General features: G+C 40.2%; 1 protein-coding gene across 1 annotated transcript; it reads right to left on the bottom strand.

The window, feature by feature from the left end:
- Positions 1 to 6,021: 6,021 nt before the first annotated feature.
- Positions 6,022 to 9,144, bottom strand: hoxb13a (homeobox B13a). Its single transcript, XM_031317792.2, has 2 exons — positions 8,131 to 9,144; positions 6,022 to 7,058 (listed from the first exon to the last, which is right to left on the bottom strand). The coding sequence occupies exons 1-2, from the start codon at positions 8,843 to 8,845 to the stop codon at positions 6,811 to 6,813; spliced, it is 963 nt and encodes a 320-aa protein (XP_031173652.1). The 5' UTR covers positions 8,846 to 9,144; the 3' UTR covers positions 6,022 to 6,810.
- Positions 9,145 to 19,690: the final 10,546 nt, after the last annotated feature.

Below are 19,690 nucleotides of genomic sequence, written 5' to 3'. Positions count from 1 at the left end.
ATATTCTGAACACTGATTGGTGCTTTGCAAATGGAACCTTATTAAAGAATGATGTTGGGGACAGATATAAGCTTTTTTTTAATATATAAAGGAAAACTAAAAAGAATAGAATAGTTGCATGTGAATAATTCATTTTTGCCTTGTATAACTATGGTCACAACATGTAAAAAAAATAAAGAAAATGTTCAAAATACTTCAACGATGGTATAAAATGACTGTACTTGTTCATGCTAACTGTCATCTCAGCTGGGTGAATGACTGAAAACCATCCAACTGAGATGTCAGCCAATCACTGCCCTGTGTGAGCGTGTGTGCTGCATATGTATTCAACTTTTAACTACATTTACCTGCAAAACGTCATGATGGTCATTATTGTGACCCTGATCCCGAAGAGCATGAACACCTCCCAGCTGCTCCTGGCTGGGCAGACCCTGCAGCTTTGACAGACAGGAAGCACTGTCTGCTTTCAGGGAAAACAAGGGCTGCATCCAAATAGGCTTCAGAATGATGTCCCTTTTCCTACGACCAGTCTTCCCTAACTTCATCATGACATTAAGGAAATATATGAGGGAGTGGAACATAAAGTTCCTGTCCTTTTCCTTGAGAAAGCATTGTGTATTTCAGTCAGAAATACATTTACTCATGTCCTGCTATTTTATACTTCTGTATATTGCACTTTTTACTACACTACATTTATATGACAGCTGCAAATATAATAATATTTTACATACAAAGCACATGAGCTTATAAAATATGATGCACTGTTGTAGATCACACAGTAGATATAATAGTTCAAACTAGCCACACCTTGACCAACTGCAACAGTAAAATGCTGCTTACACATTAACGCGTCATAGCGTCATAATAATCCAATAATATCACGTAGTATAACACTCACAGGGACCATTTCTGTGAATTTGACTACTTACTGTGAATTGATAAAACATTTTAATACAATGAAATGTTGATACTTCTACTTCACTAAAGGATCTGAAAACTTTCTCCACTACAGGTTACTACAAAAACCACAAACTTACCTAAAATGTGACATTAGATCTCAATCTTCCAGCTCAACTGACTCTCCACGGTTCCCTTCTGAGAGTGCAGCTGTCTGGAGGCAGGAATGTAAAGTGCTCTGTGTCTATTCATTTCATTTTTACTACCACAGCAGGTCAGACCATGCATCACTTACACCAACATTTCTGCTCCATTCTACTGAAATAAAAGACAAATCTGGAAATGGTCTTTGTTTTCTTCAAGAGTGAAAAAATAACTCAACATTTGAAGAGGAAAACAAGAAACATCTACTTCTCTCTATTGGTTGATTTTTTTAATAATTATTTCCTTTCTCTACCATCTTATATTCAGTGTCATGTGAATATTTGTCCCATGGATTATCAGGGTGCAGTGAGGCCTGACCTTTGGCCCTCTTTGATCCTTTTTAGTGTAGCTTGGTGCTGTCTGTGCAGCCGTACTGCAGTTGGTAGCTGATTGTGCTGCAGCTGTCCTCAGTAGAGTCTGTATGGGACTCATTTTGAACAAAATGTTCTTTAAAAATAATATCATATTTAAGCATATGTTTATTAGTGTCTCTGATGAACAACTCAAAAACATTGTCTTTCTATAACTGGATTCTAATTATAAAACCTCTTTTACATTTCTCTCTGATTTCCTCTCTGACAACCAATAAACCTATTCATTGCCACCAAATTGTAGCATTTTTACCTTTTTTGCAAATTGTAACTTTCTCCCTATTTACTATATGCATGTATTTCCTTGTTAGTACTACAATATAATAGTAGCCATGGATGCTAAAATTCTCCTGAAATTGTTGATATTTGAACTGCTGGAAGAAGTATTCAGACTATATACTTCAATAAAATTACGTATTATAAGCACAAAATTATCAAAAGGATTCCTCATGGTGAATGACCCCTTTCAGATTATATTAGCCTATATAGTATATTGTTGGATCATTATTACTGATGCCTTTATGTGTATGCAGCATTGTGTATGTTGTAGGTGGCCAAAGATCATTTAAGGTCTTCATATTTTTTTTTTATCAGTAACAATGTAGCTTTCTTTTTTTTGTTTGTTGCTGATCGTATATATTTTGTAGGCCTATGTAAAATCTTAAAACAAAAACCTTGTCTAGAGATACATGTTGGATAAATGTATTGCAGTAAAAAGTATTTTTAATATTTCAGAACTGGAGTAAAAGTATAATAGAAACACTAAGTATAGTAGGCTACAAATAGGCCTACCTCAAAGATGTACTAAAGTACAGTACTTGAGTATATGTACTTGCACTCTACCACTGCCCAAAGCCTATGAACGAAATTCTAATTTCAAAATCTACTTTAAACAAGGACAATTTCTTTATTTAGTTGCTATAGTTTTTCTTTAATTTATACTAAAATACATTTTATAATTTTGTTTTTATTTAATAGTGCGTTGAGAAACTTGATTATAGATATTTTCCCCATGATTAACCTCCTGTAGCATGTAATAACCTACATGCCAATTTATTTAAATAATTTCAAAGTGTAGTGTTTCATGGACATTTTATTTTCACATGTAAATGTGTTCATTTCTATTTGGAAAAAAAATGCATATAAGCAGGTGGGATCGTGACAAAACCTAATGTGTAAAGAAATAAATGTTATTATAAATCAAATCAATCAGCTTTTACTTTATTACTGTAAATGTATATTATATTTTATTAAGTAAACATATAGGATGCCAGAATTATATTCGTGGATTGAATTGGCGTATGGTTTTGTTGAGTTGTGTTAGAATAAAGTAAATCATTAGTCGGGTGCTCCTCTTCTTCTTCTTCTTCTTCCTCCTCCTCCTCCTCCTCTCTCTGGTATTTGGACTAAAGGGGAGAAAGAGCTTTATGAGCTTCAGGGCTTCCGTCAGTATTGTTGGTTTTAAAGGAGGACAGAGACGGAGCAGTAAAGAGAGTCAACAGGCCAGCAGAGCACACCGCCGTTTGTCAAGTTCAATGTTAATGTTTAACGGTCAGACTCACACACACACACACACACACACACACACACACACACACACACACACACAGGAAATGAAAGTCGATTTTAAATTAGCACAATCCAGCTTCTTTTTTGAATTATATATCTGTTCGAAATTAATATTTCTCCGATGGAAACAATAAATCAGTTTTGTCATTTATGCAGCTCCTCTATTCCATTTTTCTGTAGTGGTGTGTTCATGTGTTCTGGTTGCTCCTCCCGGCCTGCTTGAAGCCACTGCTGCCCAGCGTCTGTTTAAACGTTTGATTTCACTTCTAAAAAGGACCTGAACGTTTCTTAGTCAACGCTTTTAACCACCGCAGCACGGCCAGCAGACTATATTTATATTTTCAGCTAATTATATTCTCAGCCACATAAATGAGTAGCCTACTAATTAAACATTTACAGTAAGTCTACTCTCTCTCTCTCTCTCTCTCTCTCTCTCTCTCTCTCTCTCTCTCTCTTTTCTGTCTCTCATACATGCACATACCGTCTTATTTACTGTATCTAAAGGGCATTTTACTGTTTCCATCAAACTTCAGAAGGCCGGGAACAGCATAAAATGACAAAGATCAAATTTGCCGTGTGTCAACGTCTGGGAAAAAAAAACACCAAAGGTAAACAAAGTAACTGAATTTATTTTTTAGATTTGAAAAGGTAAATGAGTATGCGCAAAAAGGCAAGCAACGTTTGTAAACAGAAATGCTCTTGTGTTCTCATTTGAAAACCAACGACCTTAAAGCAGGGCTATGAGACATTCAGTGTTAAATTTTTTGCACCTCTAAATTTTATTTTCATTTTTGGACAAACGGGAGAATTTAGCCTCATGCAGAGCAAAATGTCCCCTGACACAAATATTTATTAATATTATATATATAAATTAATATTTGGGTTAGCCCTGGGAAATATCACTACGACACTGCTAATGAAATCTTACAGTGGTTTACTCAACTGATAATTTCCTGATTATAAAGTAGCCTATTTGAAGTAAACCGTAGCATGAACAGTAAAATGTAGGCTACAGTATGTCAGTTTGCGCATTGCCTTGGCGCAGCATTTCAGGTCTGTTTGTCCCTTTTGGAGGAAGCGTTGGAGAGAAAGCGGACGGCCGGCATCATGGGTCCAAATAGCTCTCAGTGCACCATTTATTTAATTGTTAAACATATTTTTTAAATATTTGCATTCACTAGGAGAAATAGAAATAAGAAGGAAGCCTAAAACTGCATCAAAAACAACTTGTAATGAGAGGTTTAATACACAGTTCACATTAGAAATCATTTGACTTCGTGATGCAGTGCTGAACATGTAAGATTCTGTCAGAGCAGAAACAGGGTTCTGATTTGTTACCATTTGAACGACGTCACTAGTGGATATATCCAAACAACAAAAAGGAAAATGCTTTTTTTCAGGGGAGTGATCCCCACTGTGAATGCTGTGTTGGCCGAATGTGGAGACCAGAATTCAGCTGAAGCTGCACAACGTTCTGAGCGTTTTTAGTAATTTTGTATTCAACACAAACTTTTAATCTGCTCTGGTTAGAGCTGAGAGAGGAGTTAGATGGATGCATTTTTGTTCAGCTGACAAGTGTTCCACATGACACCAGAATTGGTGAACACCAGCCGGGACCCCGGGATCCATCCTCCCCGGTGGAACTTAGACCTTATGACAAGCATGAGCTCCATGACTTAGACATCACCCACATGCAAGGAATTATTAAAATTAATAAACAAGTTCTATAACGCCAGCACACTGGCTTGAAACCTCAGGATTCTATAAAAACCGTGATGCGCCGAACATTACGCACGGCTTTCTGTTACATTCACTTTGTGTTTGGACGTCAACATACTATTTATAAGGCTGCTGATGACCTAGACCTACCATCCCTCAACAAAGCTGATGCAGACAGACATATCGTGTACCCGCTGCTCACCGTGACTCTATTGTCGCCGTGAACACGCCGCAGGAGCGGATCGATGAGTGTTCATGTCTAAAGCTTCCACAGAGGAGGAGGTGGAGGGGTGGAGAGAGAAGGTGGTAGGGGAAGTGTGTGTGTGTGTGTGTGTGTGTGTGTGTGTGTGTGTGTGTGTGTGTGTGTGGTGAAGGGGAGGGGGTGTCTATCAGACCAGACAACACGATCTGCTGTCGTAAAATGTTCGCAGCCCATAGATGGTCACATGATTCTCAAGGTCAAGGGCTTCACTCTCTCAAACACAGACACACACACAAACACACACACACACACACACACACACACACACACACACACACACACACACACACACACACACTGCAGGCTACAAGAATTTGCACATAGGACAAACAATAGTGCAATTGAAAGTCTCTATTCTGTTCCCGATTGTGCCTACTACTGTTTAAGGTGTTTAAAGATGATCACGTCCTTATGGAGACATTTAAAACTATAGTTTCAATGCAATTATTCTATTTCCCGTTAAGTCTCTGCTCTTTGCCACTTTCCCATTTCGTATGTATACAATTATTCTTCTCAATTTTCCTTCTGAAATAGTTGGCTTTGATTGTATTTTGTGTTTTTGATAATACATTTTCAAGAACAAATCCACGGTCAATTTGGCATACTCTAATGCAATGCAGCTTCAAACAAAAACATTAAAACCTTGTCCGCCTTTTTCGCATAAATTAAACCCTGGAATTAAGTAATTAGTATAATTAGTGTAACAAGTGGAAGTAATTTCATGTTGTTACATTGTACTCCACCGCTTTCCAAAACTAACTGTCTCGCATCATGGTCGCAATGCAGAACAATGTCCTGAATTGTTCTGAGGTATGGAGGCTAAGCAGCTGGAGGAAGATACAGTTCTTAAACTAAACCTGAGGAAGAAAAAAAATCCTAAAGTAATTCCCCCCGCTCAAACTGAAATACAATTGTATGCTCATGCTGTGATGCCTTACAGTATACTTCAAATGCATGGCTAAACACTTTGAGTAAAAAAATGTTTAATACTTGGTCCAATTTAGTTAGTTGGGGGGGTTGCTCACACGGGTCTATACAGGCCTGTGAAATGATGGAAGGAAATATATAGCATTGCTGTGGTGATGTTCCAGAGGGTGGCCTGATCCATATGAATTCACAGTCTCATAAACACGTCTAATCTGCATGAGAAGTCTGAATCCTCCTGTTTGTCAAGTTTGCGGGTATCAACTTTCCGCCTTTGATATGACCTACATGCGGATTCTTTTGCACATTTTACGGGCATAGTTTGGCTGACACACATCCAGAAACAAATTACGCGCACGAATCCGAAGTTGCCAGTTAAATTATTGATGAATTTCAAGATGTAAGACCTACTGGAGACTGCATCAGGATTAAAAGGGTTTATTAAGTGTTGCACTATACTTTGATTACTGGTTTACAGGCGTTATAAACAATATGGGCAGCATAACAGTGTGTTTTGGGGCTATAGGCTATAGGGCACAGACAACACCGACAAACAGTAAAACACAGACAGTAGACAGGACAGTTACATCAAAGCAGGCAGGAAGGTGCTGTATTTACAGAATGCCTCTGAGGAGAAGGTTTATCCGAGGGCTTTGGTTCTCTTATCTTATTTTGTCCTTTATGTCCTTTTTATTTGTATTTTTCTTCAATTTGTTGACGCACACGAGTACGCACAGTCTGTCAGGAGTACCACGTCGTTATTTTTTATTTTTTTGCAATTTCTCTCAGTTCATTTGTAATGTATAACACGCAAATACACCACGATCCTTCACTACATCGTCCAAAAGCGCCGGAACCTGCATGCTACGGAGCGCTGGTCTTCACTTTGGCCACGAACTTCTTCTCCTTCACCCTCCTGTTCTGGAACCAGATGGTGATCTGCCGCTCCGACAGGTTGGTCGCGGCCGAGATCTTCCTCCTCTTGTCCTTGGTGATGAATTTGTTAGCGGCGTACTCTTTCTCCAGTTCTTTGAGCTGGAGCTTGGTGTACGGTATCCGCTTCTTCCTGCCCCGGCGGAAAGGCGAGCCGTCGTGCTGGTGCGCCACCACATCTGTTAAAAAGCGGACAAAGAGAAGGCTGTCTGAGGCTGTAGGCTACACACCGGGACACACTTCTCGGTTTCTAGCAAATTGTGATACAGGATACAGACACAAAATACAGGCAAATGTGTGCTGCAGCATTTAGATTGCGGTTGAAATGAGGACAGCGACGTTATGCCTGGAGCTGATTGGACATCCACCCTACAACACAGACAGACAACATGGTGGATGTCTGCTCTCTGCATCAGCACGACCATGCGGCTGCAGGTTCAAGCTGACATGCTGCACCTTCTGTCCTCAAATATAGTGTGCATGCGTGTATAGCCTACACATGAAATGGACAGTAATTCGGAAACCTCTATTGATTGCTTTGTTTTTATTGGCTTTTATTTCATTGCATATTTTATTTTATTCCTTTGTGATAAATAAAGTTATACATATAACATATACATCTGAAGAGAGCTTATTTTCCATTAATTAATTATTGTGCAGATAGTTATAATGAATTGTTATTCTGCTTAATGTTATCTATGTCAACAATATGAGCATTAGTCAACCAATAATTAGCTAGTTATCAGGTTAACAGATCACTCTCACAGTACCAGGCAACACATGACCTTTTGATTAATAAATGTCTTTTCATTAAAGAGCATGATGAGGCAGAAGAAATCTAAATATTCATACTGTCCTCTACAGTAACCAATAAGAATGCACAATTCACCTCTTTAAATAATCACATACTGACACGCGCGCGTCAGTTGCACAAAACCACAAAACGCTTTCAGACTAGATGGGATTGTTAGAGTTTTGATTAACAGCCACAAGTCTCAACTTGAAGCAAAGCGTAGCAGGGTGTAACAGGGCATATATATATATATATATATATATATATATATATATATATATATATATATATATATATATATATAGCGTAGCAGGGTGTAACAGGGCATATATATATATATATATATATATATCAGAGCATATTAATAATGTCACCAAATTGGCTATACTATGCATATTTCTGCACAGAAAATATCCTATACATATGTTTTAAATGAGAATAGAAACACAGTGCATTACCCGCCAGAGCAGACTTCCAGAGGTGTCCGGCCTGTCCCTGGTCCTTGGAGCAATACATCTGTCCCCCCCAGCCGTTAGTTAGAGCCCAGGGCTGGTAGCTGTCCATGGGGAGCAGGGTGTCGTGGCGCGGCTCCCCGGTGCCCAGCGTTTGGACCACAGACACGTCCAGGTAGCTGGCCATGGACTGGTAGGGGCTCGGGTAGCCGTGGTAAAAGGCGAACTCTTTGGCCCGGTGGTTCGGGTATTCGTCAGAGTTCACCGTCGTGTCCATATACTGCGAGCTGAGCGCGGCTCCCGCCGCCTGGGTGCACGACTTCAGAGAACCCCGCCCCATCCTGCACGGATAGTAGCCGTTACCAAAGTAGCCGTATGGTAACGCGGTGGCGGCCGAGGAGCTCTGGTGCGGCACGGCGGCAGCCGGACACGGCCCGGCCGTGCACTGCTTCCCTGAAGACGCGCCGGTCTCGCTGGAGCCTGAAGCGGACACGTCCACTGTGGAGTAGCCAGCCGAAGAGTGCACCAGGCCGGACGGGTGGCCGCCCAGTGCAGCGGCGGCCGCCGAGTGCGCCATAATGTTGCGGCACTGGCTAGCGGCGAAGTTGCCGCTGCCCACAAGCCCCTCCATGTTCTTGTTCAGGTCGTCCAGGTTGTTGTCATACACAAACATTACCGTTTCCGCTGGCCAGCGAGGGTTTAGAACCAAGGAGGCTGTCATAGGCGCTCCTTTTCCCGGTCTGTCCTCCGTTCGTCGCCGTTTCCTCTCAGACTCTGTCCGGTCCGGTGCGCTAAGCTGCTACATTGGCTGAATGAAGTGAACTGCTGCACATTTATTCTTCTCTGATCGCTGGCTCTCCTGCTGACACACAGCTCTGGTAATTCACATGTACCGTCACGCGCACTGTCATAGCACGCGTGCGCTGCCTTACTGCACCGGTTAGTGATGGTGCTCGCTCGGAGGCAAAGAATCCCGGTAACCTGCCGGACCTCCGGTTACATCCCAGCCGCAGCCTTGACGCAACAAGCCCCCGGGACTAGGAAAGGAGGGAGGGCGCGTGTCCATTGGATGAGACCGGATGATCACGTGATGGGGCAATAGAAAAAAAGAAGGAGAAGAAGAGACTTGTTGGGGATTGTCAGTCAAAGAAAATATTTTTATGAGGCTCGAGCTGTGGCACGAGAAGACCATGAGCTTTGTGAAGCGGTTCAGCTCCCCGAATGTGCCGCTTCTCATGCAGCTGCATTATGTCAAACTCAAGTCTCTGATCTGCGGCTGCCAAGAAGAGTGATATTATCATTGTGACAGAAAAATAAATCACTTGAACAGACGTGTTTAGTGTCGTGCGTAAAGACGCATGGGGAGCGCGCGCTTAAACAAACGGAATTGCCAGAACCTGAAATTTCATGTTTTCATGTTAGGTAAATGTTGTCTTTAGTTGACAGTACGTGTGCAGTAGACAATGATGGAAATATGAAGTAAATTAAAAGTATTCTGACATTGAAAAAAAGTCATGCTAATTCTGTCTGATATTACCTATAGATACTCCAACACACATTTAAAGACTTATAACCGGCGCTGCCAAATGCATGAGACATGTTTATCGTTGTCATAAAATTATTAAAAAGTAATAACATAGCAGGAGTATTTCCAGAGTTTCAAAAGAAACATTTAATTATTAAAATAATTGTACCCGCTTGGATATTTCTCAGCCTGGATTTATGATGCTTTTAGTCTGTCCGCTCTCACACCATCTCACTGAAGGAAGCGTAAAGGGGATTTATGGAAGGGATTTGGAGGTTTTAAGATTTGAGAAATATGGCTTTGGTTCAAAGCGCTTCAGAAAGGTTTTCATGGCACTTCTGAGCCGCGTTATTTTGCGTAATCATTTCACTGACTGCTTACTGGTTTGAATTTATGTGAGACAGGGTCACTATGCTGTTTGGAAGGAATTCTTCTGACGCTTTTCTTGCACAAAGAGCTTTAAGGTGAACGAACCTCTTCGTGCACCCACACTCTCCATGCAGAATGCGCCTTCATGGATTCACTGTCACTTTCTACATGAAGCATATTACAACGACAAGTGACATTTTCTGTTTAAAGCTTCCTTGGAAAAAAAATATGGAAAACATAACCGAGTGTTCAAATAAGTAACATGACTCAGTATTGTCGTAATAGTATGATGTTAGTGTTGGCAACTACAACATTCACATCTTCAACCCTGATTTCATCAAATAGCCTATCCCTTCAGTAGGCTAAGGAAAGGAAAGTCTCCATTGAGCGTCTGTGATGCGTATATGTCGCCATGTTGTAGCATTTTGCTTTAAATGGAAGCATGCAGCATTATTTTATACGGATTTTTAGATATAGGCCTACGCGTTACATGGTATCGGTGGAAACCATGAGATCTCCAGTAATCGCACAGCATCATGAACTTAATGCACGTTTCAACGTACAGTGAGCGAGTACAGCAGGGCTGAGCTAATGACTGCCAAAGGTGGGCCAGTATTTTATCTTGTTTAGCCTATTTTATTTTGGTTGGTTCATCCGGGAATCCGCAACTAACTACTGCAGTGATTACCCTACTTTATGTTCCTTTTCAGGGATCAGGGGACTGATGAAGTCCATGCTGCTTTGTGTAGAATTGATTCCGTTAAATTAATGTTTTTTTGTTGCATTAGATCTCATTTTACAAAGCAGGCCCAGCGCTGTGCTATGGCAGGCAGCAGAGGCAGAGGACAGGAGCAGGTGTGAACTCCTCCAGGTGACGGAGGCGGAAGCTGCTGAGGATGAGAGCGGCACAGTAAACACACAGATGGGGATGTTTTTGCCCGGTTTTTTTTGCCGTTGAGAACAGGTTCTCATTTGCAACGACGACCTGGCCAAGAAAAACATAAGCGTGCAGGACAACATACAGTTTCACATTCAATACAATACAGGAATACAGAATACAATAGGCTACATAAAGTGCAGATTAAGTAAGCATTACAAAGCCGGTGCAAAGTGAGGTGTAAGTAAGAGGAAGGATATGCGAAAGTGATATGGTAATAACACAATATACACGAATAGACAGTCTATAACACTGCTGAGATGTAGTGAAGAGTCAAACAAATTAAGCAAACACTAATTTAGCTTGTCAATCCGGAGCATACAGCAGGAAATAAATGCACTGCTTGTTTGAGATGAGTGGACACTGAATTAATAACAGCATATTCAGAGATGACGATGAAAAAGACAAATTGAAGTACAAAGTACCCTATACCCGAAATACTTTGGCATTCAGAAGCAGCAGCACCACTTAAATTTAAAGCTTTAAGTTAGGATAGACTATAACCGTAATAATAAATTAATTTGAACTTCTTTTATATAATTTATAGTCTATTTTTCCGGTCTAACCTTTGACAATTAAGGACAAATGTAAGCGTTTAAAACAAATAAAAGAAAAATATAAGACATATAATAGTACAAAAAATGAAGGTCCACTTTTTTAAATAACCTTTGCTAACTCGCTGATGAGCACCGCAAGATGCGACTGAAAGCTACAACCCTCACAAGATGTTTTGGTCTTGATCTGTTTTTGTCAAACTAGCCTACTGTTCTGTCAATAATGCATTTTTAAGTCCAAGTAAAATATAAATGAAATAATATTAGGCTTAATAAGAAGCTGTTTGGGTCTTCGTAGCCACATGGAGTCCCATTGTTGATAACAGATACACATGGAATTGCAGGCTGTGACTGTCTGTGTGTTCTATTCCTTCATCCCATCACAGTCACACCTGGACATAGGTTCACTGAAGACCAAACTGACTGGTTTAAAAAGCTTTGCATTGATTGTCTGTGCAGTGTTCTGTGGGCCTGCAGCATGGGCGACAGTGGATAAACATTGCGCACACACAAACCACCCAGACAGTCAGTCTCTCTCTCCCATAGTGTGGTCCTTTGGGGGGGGGGCAGACTGGCCCCTGGGGGTCAAGGTCAAGTTTAACACGGAAAGAGGAAGAGGGAGGGGGGGGGGCAGACAGAAAGAGAGACAGATGTAATGAGCTCAAGTTCAAGGCCACCGCACACCTTGAAGCTTCATCTCTTTCTGTGTGTGTGTGTGTGTGTGTGTGTGTGTGTGTGTGTGTGTGTGTGTGTGTGTGTGTGTGTGTGTGTGTGTGTGCGTGCGTGCGTGTGTGTGTGCGTGCGAGCGTACGTGCGTGCTACCGCGCAGATGACACGAAAGACGCCGTGCTGTCTCAGTGATGGGCACCAGAACAGTCCAATATAACCAGTCTAACCGGCATAAAGACAAACATCCCGACTCACTCTGCTGCCCACTCCATAAATCATTAACCAAAAGATATCCTCCTCAATACAGATTAAAGTGAACTGATCCACGGTCCAAAAACACTTCATTCCCGCCTTCACATAAGAATAGTAATGAGCCGCGATTATGTGTTTTACCTCACGTCAAGTCATTGATAATTAAATAGCAGTATTTGGGCATTTTCTCCCATAGTTTTACACTGCTTTAAGCACTAGTGGCCCGTTAATTACAGCACAGGCCTAAATGTACACATGTAGCCTATAGCCCACCAATGTGTTCATATAAGAAGAGTAGTATAAGTTGGTTATCTACAAAATCCGTGGTTACCAATCTAGACAAATGATTAATATAATAATAACTGTTCATACATGCAGTATCATAATAATCGCACTGATTGATCATGGCAATGTTAAACCGCAGTACTGATAATATTGTTCCCTTATTTGTTTGACCTAATTTTTACTTAAACATAGTCTACTGTGGCCTATAATTCTGACAGCACTTTGCATTAAAATAACTCCGGTTTATAATTGTATTCTTACAAACGTGTCGAAGCCGTTCAGACATGTTTAAATAAATATCTACCCCTGATCAGAATCAGCTAACACTGACGCTCGTGCAGCCATTTGCACATATTCAGTTGAAAATACTGTATTCGTTTCCCAGGGCAAATTTGAGGCAAGCGAGCGTGCAAACACAAATACACACAATTCATTCACACACATCAACAATCTAAAAACAAAATGATGAAAGGCTTAATGACAGTGGCAATGCAAATACGATCACGAATGAGCATTACAAAACCCAAGAACGTTCCTACTGAAATGCTGTTTTTTTTTTTTTTTTTTTTGTAAACACCAAGAAACATAGAAGATAGCTACACAGTCCTGGTGATTAAGTGATTCATCCTAGTACCGGACCTACCGGGCCCAGGGGCCCCACGATCCGGGCCCTACCACCAGAACCTCTGATGTAACTGTTTTTAACATTTCTTGTTGGAAAGTCACTTATCCTTTGATATTGAGCATCTGCCTATACAAAGTCTGATCTGATATGTTATTTTATTATAGGCCTAGTTTTCTGCCTATAATGCAGCTACATAGTAAATCAGTGAAGCATATTAAATATAGGACTAGACTATAAGAAAATATAACCTGCACCGCAGCATTTTGTCCTGTAATATTTAGCATAATATTTGTGGAGAGTGTCTGGTGGGAGGTGCTGTGGCAGGAAGCTTTGGGGATAGACGGCCTCTTTTCATCGACAGCGTTAACAAAATACTAAGGCACAGTTACAGGTTAACCTGCTAAATGTGGCTGAAAAAGCGGCAATATGCCAGCGGCACGCGGGTGCTACGTGCGTACTGTACCAGGACCAGAATCGTTTGAGACGAAAGCCGACGGAAATAATTAAAAGACGAGACGCTGTATGCGATTTTATTTCACAAGTTAACATAGACTTGTTTTAAAGAAACCAGCCAGATAACAAGAAAATATGCCCCCAATAAATGAATAAAGATGCATAGAAAAAAAACTGTAATGTGAGGTCAGATGCACGAGTGGGGAATTTCAGCAAATTAATCTAAGTGCTTCACACTTAAAATATCTTCCTGCATATTCACATGTAGTCAGAATATGATGTTCGTACACATGACATTAAAACATGAGTTCAGGCTTCATCTCATCCTCATCCTCAGCCTTGCTTTAGTTTTACTTTTCTTGGTTATAAATATTATTCTTATCCATCCATGCGTCCATAAAATGTCACTCATCACTGCTGTTCAAAGGAAAATGTTTCCTTTAAAGAACACTGTAGAACACATATGAATTCACATTTCTCATCTGGTTGCATCTACTTTCCTATAAATGTATCAGCTGTATTTACAATTTTCTGCCATTTCAATTCATTCCTAAATATAAAATATTACCACCAGATTTAATACATTTCCAGGGTTTACCTACTAACTCCATGGAGTAATTTAAAAATAATTTCACTTCCTAAATAGATGCAATCTCTGTGTGTCTTTCTTAAAACTACAGTCAGTATTCTCTGTGAAGTTAACGTTGTCATCATCACAATCTCAAGATTTGTTGTGGGGGATCTTGTCATAGGTTGCAGTCTATCAGGAGTGTCTTGTGTGCTGGGGGTATTTTAAACAGCAACACTAAACTTCAGCACAAGTGAAATGCTGGCTCAGCAGCAGAGCCGTGCTCCCCATTGCTCCAGAACTATCTTATATGACATTCAATACTTAAGTGCAGCAACTGACCTTTTTGTTCTGTCAATCTGTCAGGTTTTCTCAACATTTAGCTTGTACATACTTCTTTATTCTTGCTTCAAACACAGCCCATCCTGCCACTGCATTGCATTCTGGTCTATTTCCTGCATACTGTAGGTCTTGACATTTGCCTCTGTGCCTACTTGATTGATTTCTGATGGACTGACACAAAAACCTTACTGAAAGGTGTCCTGTAAGCAAACACAATTGGAGCTGCTGGAAGTTATCTAATTACTTAAAAAAAAAAAAAAATGTAAATACTCCAAGCAACTTAACAAATTACAAGATGTGACCAAAAACTGTTTAATATTTTAGGGAATGCTTTCTTTTTAAAGACTCACAAAGGAACATTAGAGAGCATCTTCTTTCCCAAGTGTTATCATCTCCTGTGGAATCCGAATATTTAGACTGGACGCGATGGCGATGAATTATTTCAAAGTGTAAACCAGTGGGATATTAGTGAGAGGGAGAAAGGTAAAGGGCCACAGTGGTGTTTTGTAACAACCTATTTCACTTACAAGAGCCAGCAAAAGGGGAAATTATACTTAATTTAATGAAAAGCAATGCCACCTTAACCACATACACTAAACCAAATAGAGGAGCTGTGTTAACGACATAGTTATTTGACGAACATAGCAATTCGTTGTCACCTCACCAAACATTTACAAAACATTGTTATCTGACTGAAGGTCTTCACCTTGTACTTCAGCGGGGACATTTCACAACTGATTTGGAGCAGGAACAGGAGCGGCCATTCATATGAAAATATAATTAAGAAAAGAAATGTTTCTGTAATTTATTGTGAAATAGTTATGATGTGCAAACACAGCAAAGAACGCGGAGGTATTTTATTTTGTCTTCTCAGATTTCCAACAATGTCTATTTTAGACAAACAAATGTAGGTTTCTCCCTCTTTTTACAGCTTCTTCAGGATGCAGCAGATGGTCAGGGTAAAAACTGATCGTTCATCTTTCAGATGGCTGAGGTGAAAGTTGTGCGGTGAATTTTCCTTTAATGTTACAAAAATGATCAAAATTATTTTGGTATGAAACATTGATCATGTCAAACATTAAGACAGTATTTAAACACATTTTTCAATAACTGTAATTGGTCTCTGTTTACATGCTGATCAGACTGAGCTGAGGCTAAAATGACCTTTGACCCCATTAGTCTGATGAACTTAAGCTGCTGTTTTTACTTAAAAGTGAACTCTAGTTTTTGAATGGGTCATTTATACACATTTCCCCAAAAAATAAGCCTCATGTGCAGAATATTTTCATCTTTAGAAACAATATACAATTGAATACAATTAAATCTAAGGTCCTCTTCCTAGCTTTTTCTCAAGCCTTCAACAGCATGTCATGGTCTTCCATAGAATATTATACCAGCAACAGTCAGTTTTTTTCCCCATACTTAGGTCATGTGATGATGACTGAGACATCTCCATAACAACTGAGCAAACCCCATCCACTTAGGAAGACAATGAGCTGTGATTGAAAGAACCCGAAACGGCTAGTAAGTGGACCTTGAATTAAGTCTTTTTGTCGAAAGGTTCCACAATTTTGTACACAATTTATAGCATTCAACACACACTACTACGTAAACATGTAATAATAACATACTGAGTTTTAACATGCGTTTGGTTTCACTTCAGTGTTCTCCACAGTTCTGAGCTCCATATAGGAAAGAAGTGTATTCAGTCGCAGGAGTTTTTCAGCTTAATCTGTACCTAAGTTTCTTTTGCAAGTTCCACTATAACATTTGAACTTTGCTCAGCTTTGAGGTAACATATGGCTAAAAACGCCACCATGTAAACCTGTGTGTTGTGCCTGAAGCCATTGTGCAAGCATGGTTGTCGCTCCGCCTCCATGCAGCACACAGCAGCCTGCCAGCCTCTCATCCAGCTCCATACTTCATTATTACTGCAGCTCATTAAACTTCTTGCAGCCGTACCTGACGCCTGTGTGAAATCAGATCATGAAATTGAAGAAATTGAAGCTTGGCAGCCTGTTTGTTTCTGGTCTCCTTGACGTTCACCAGTAGAGTCAAGGGCAGTATGGTGAAAACAGGCAAACTGTTCTGAGGATTAACTGTCTGCTGCCTCCATATTGACACCCATACCTCCTTAATTAATAATATTTATAATAATAATAATAAAAAATAATAATAATTAAAGCTGCAAGCAGCATTGAACGGGCCCTCGCACCTCCTTGCATGTGCATTTGCGTGGCACTCATACACTGCAAATTGTCACCAATGAAAAGGGAACTCTCTGCTGAGTTCAATGATATGTCACACAAGACTCTACGTAATACAGTTCATTAGCTGTGAAAGGGGGCGTGGTTAAAGCATAGAGGGCGGGCCAAACCATGACTAATGAAAAAGGAAGTATCTGATGAGTTCAATGATACCTCACACAAGCCTCTACCTTAAATGGGTCTCCAGTTAAGAAAGGGGGCGTGGCTTAAGCATAGGGGGTGGGCCAAACCATGACCAATGAAAAAGGAAGTATCTGATGAGACACAAGGGTCTACCTTAAACGGTTCAAATGTTATGAAAGGGGGCGTGGTTAAAGTATAGGGGGCACCTCAGTATCACATGTAGACCACACATTATTAGTTTCATGTAAATTGGATGTTTGTCATATAAGGCTGATTTCCTGTTGCCAGCAGGGGGGGCGGTATGACCAAAACACAATTTTGTCCTAACAATTTCCTCAGGCCTGGACTCTTGTCAATCATGAGAAATTTCGGCCAAATTGGACAATGAACACTAAAGTTACAACAACTTCTTCGTTCATCGATAAATGCTCAAAATGGCCGCCACGCCATGCCCACACCGTTGGACAAAAAGTTTTGCTTTTAATAACATTTCATCGTTAAGGTATTTAGATGACAAAGACATTTGAAGTTGATGTGATGAAATCTCTAGGAGGAGTTTGTTAAAGTACAGCACCTTGACTTTTAGGCCTACTTCCTGTTGCCACTAGGGGGCGCTATGACTTTGAGTAAATATCGGTCTTTAGATGTCCTCAGGGTTGGACTCTTATGAATCCTGAAAAGTTTCAAGCCAATTGGACAATGTACACTCAAGTTACACCCACTTCCTGTTCCAACGCACAAAATGGCCGCTCCGCCACGGCCATGCCCTATGATCAAAAGTTTTTCTTTTAATAACTTTTCATCTTTAATGTCTTAAGATGGTACAGACCAAATTTGAAGTCGATCAGATGAAATCTCTAGGAGGAGTTCGTTAAAGTATGACATTTGGAAAAGGCCAAAATCGCACAAATTTCAAACTTTCAATTCAAAATGGCGGACTTCCTGTTGGGTTTAGGGTATGGCTCCAATGAGCTTTTTTGTACGTCTTGACATGCTACATATGTGTTCCGGCGTTTCGTTAGTCTACGTTAAACGTACTGCAGGCTCAATTTTTTAATTATTGTAGGGGGCACTAGTGAGCCATTTTTGTGCACCTATTCCTGAAAGCCTTAAAATACATCAATTTTCACCAGGCTTGATAAAACCGCCAATTTTGGTGAGTTTTGTGAGTATGTTAAGCCCCTCAAAAAGGCGATTCATTTGCCGGACGAAGGAATAATAATAATTCCTTCAGTTTCAATAGGGCCTTCGCTGGGGCCCTAATAATAGTGTCTCAGTTGATATTGCTACTTTAGTGGTGCATATTCCAAAATTTGGAGAACAAACATGCAAATCCACCGACAAAAAGTGATTCTGGGGCTTTTGGGGCCAGGATCCCTGGACTATATTTGGGCTCTGGGGCAGAGTTGTTGTTTTTTTGCCTGCTTGGTAACTAAACCTTGGATGTATGACACAAAATTAAAAAACGTCGTCACCATCATCATCACTGACACCATTACCCCCATACAACATCTTTTAACTGAGCAGAGACAGAACACATAATATACAATATGTGCCATATGCTTAACAGCACAGACGTTGTTAGACTGACATACTGTAAATCAGAACATGACCAGTCTACATATTGTGTGATTGATGGCGGTGTACATGAAGACCAGCTTCCAATTTTTTTTTTGAGCGTGACTAGAATCTCTCAAAATCTGACGAAAATCTTTTAAACTGACCTTTGTCGATCTGAAATGAAGACCAACCACCAACTGCATAGCCTATTTCTCGCTTAAAATGTTTTCAGAAACACGTTCCGGTGAACTATTTTAGTACAATATGAGATCGTATTCTGAACAAGCCGCCATGTCTGTCTTTGAAATTCCGGAGAAACCAGACCCACGTGATGCATTTGTCCAATCAGCTGCATTTTTGGGCGACAATACAGATTAGCACCGCATGCTGTTATGGAGACGTATTACGTCTCGTCACTTTGGTGTGTTCCGAGGCACTTTTTTGACCAACTCGGGAAGACTGATCAGTCCAATTTTCTGCCGAGGGTCGGCCGTCGGGTCGGTGTGTCTGGGCCTTTAGAGGACACACGCAGCATGAGGACAGAACTTCACAGGTTCAACAGCAAAAAATCCGCTGACTAAATCACATTTGTTAAAGCAGCCTTTAAAGACACATGATATATCCACACAGAATGATAATTTGTTGTATAAATTAAAACTGTAATCATGAACTAAGAAAATGTGTTATTTAGCCAAAGTTATTTGATTTCTGTATGAACTTTTGTTTGATGTTGGCCACTGCAGTGGAAAATAATCATGTTCCACATTTTTGCCATACCATGAAATAGTATATTCTATATCAGTATTCATTTCAACCAAATCACCCGGCTCTTACTCAAATATAGGCAATTGTTATGGTTATAGGGCAGGATTTTACCCAGCATTCATTGTGTCTTGTGTCCTTGAACTTGACCGAGATGCAGCATTTAACAAGAGGAGAGTGGTGTGTGTGTGTGTGTGTGTGTGTCCCTTCTAATAAAGAGTAAAGTCACTAACTATTAAGCCTACTTGAACTAAATTGTCCTGAACTGAACCAAT

The sequence above is a fragment of the Sander lucioperca genome, chromosome 2 (genome assembly GCF_008315115.2).
Source record: "Sander lucioperca isolate FBNREF2018 chromosome 2, SLUC_FBN_1.2, whole genome shotgun sequence".
NCBI classification, from domain to species: Eukaryota; Metazoa; Chordata; class Actinopteri; order Perciformes; family Percidae; genus Sander; species Sander lucioperca.
The sequence above is the reverse complement of the archived record's forward strand: the minus strand, read 5'-3'. Positions and strand labels throughout refer to the sequence as shown.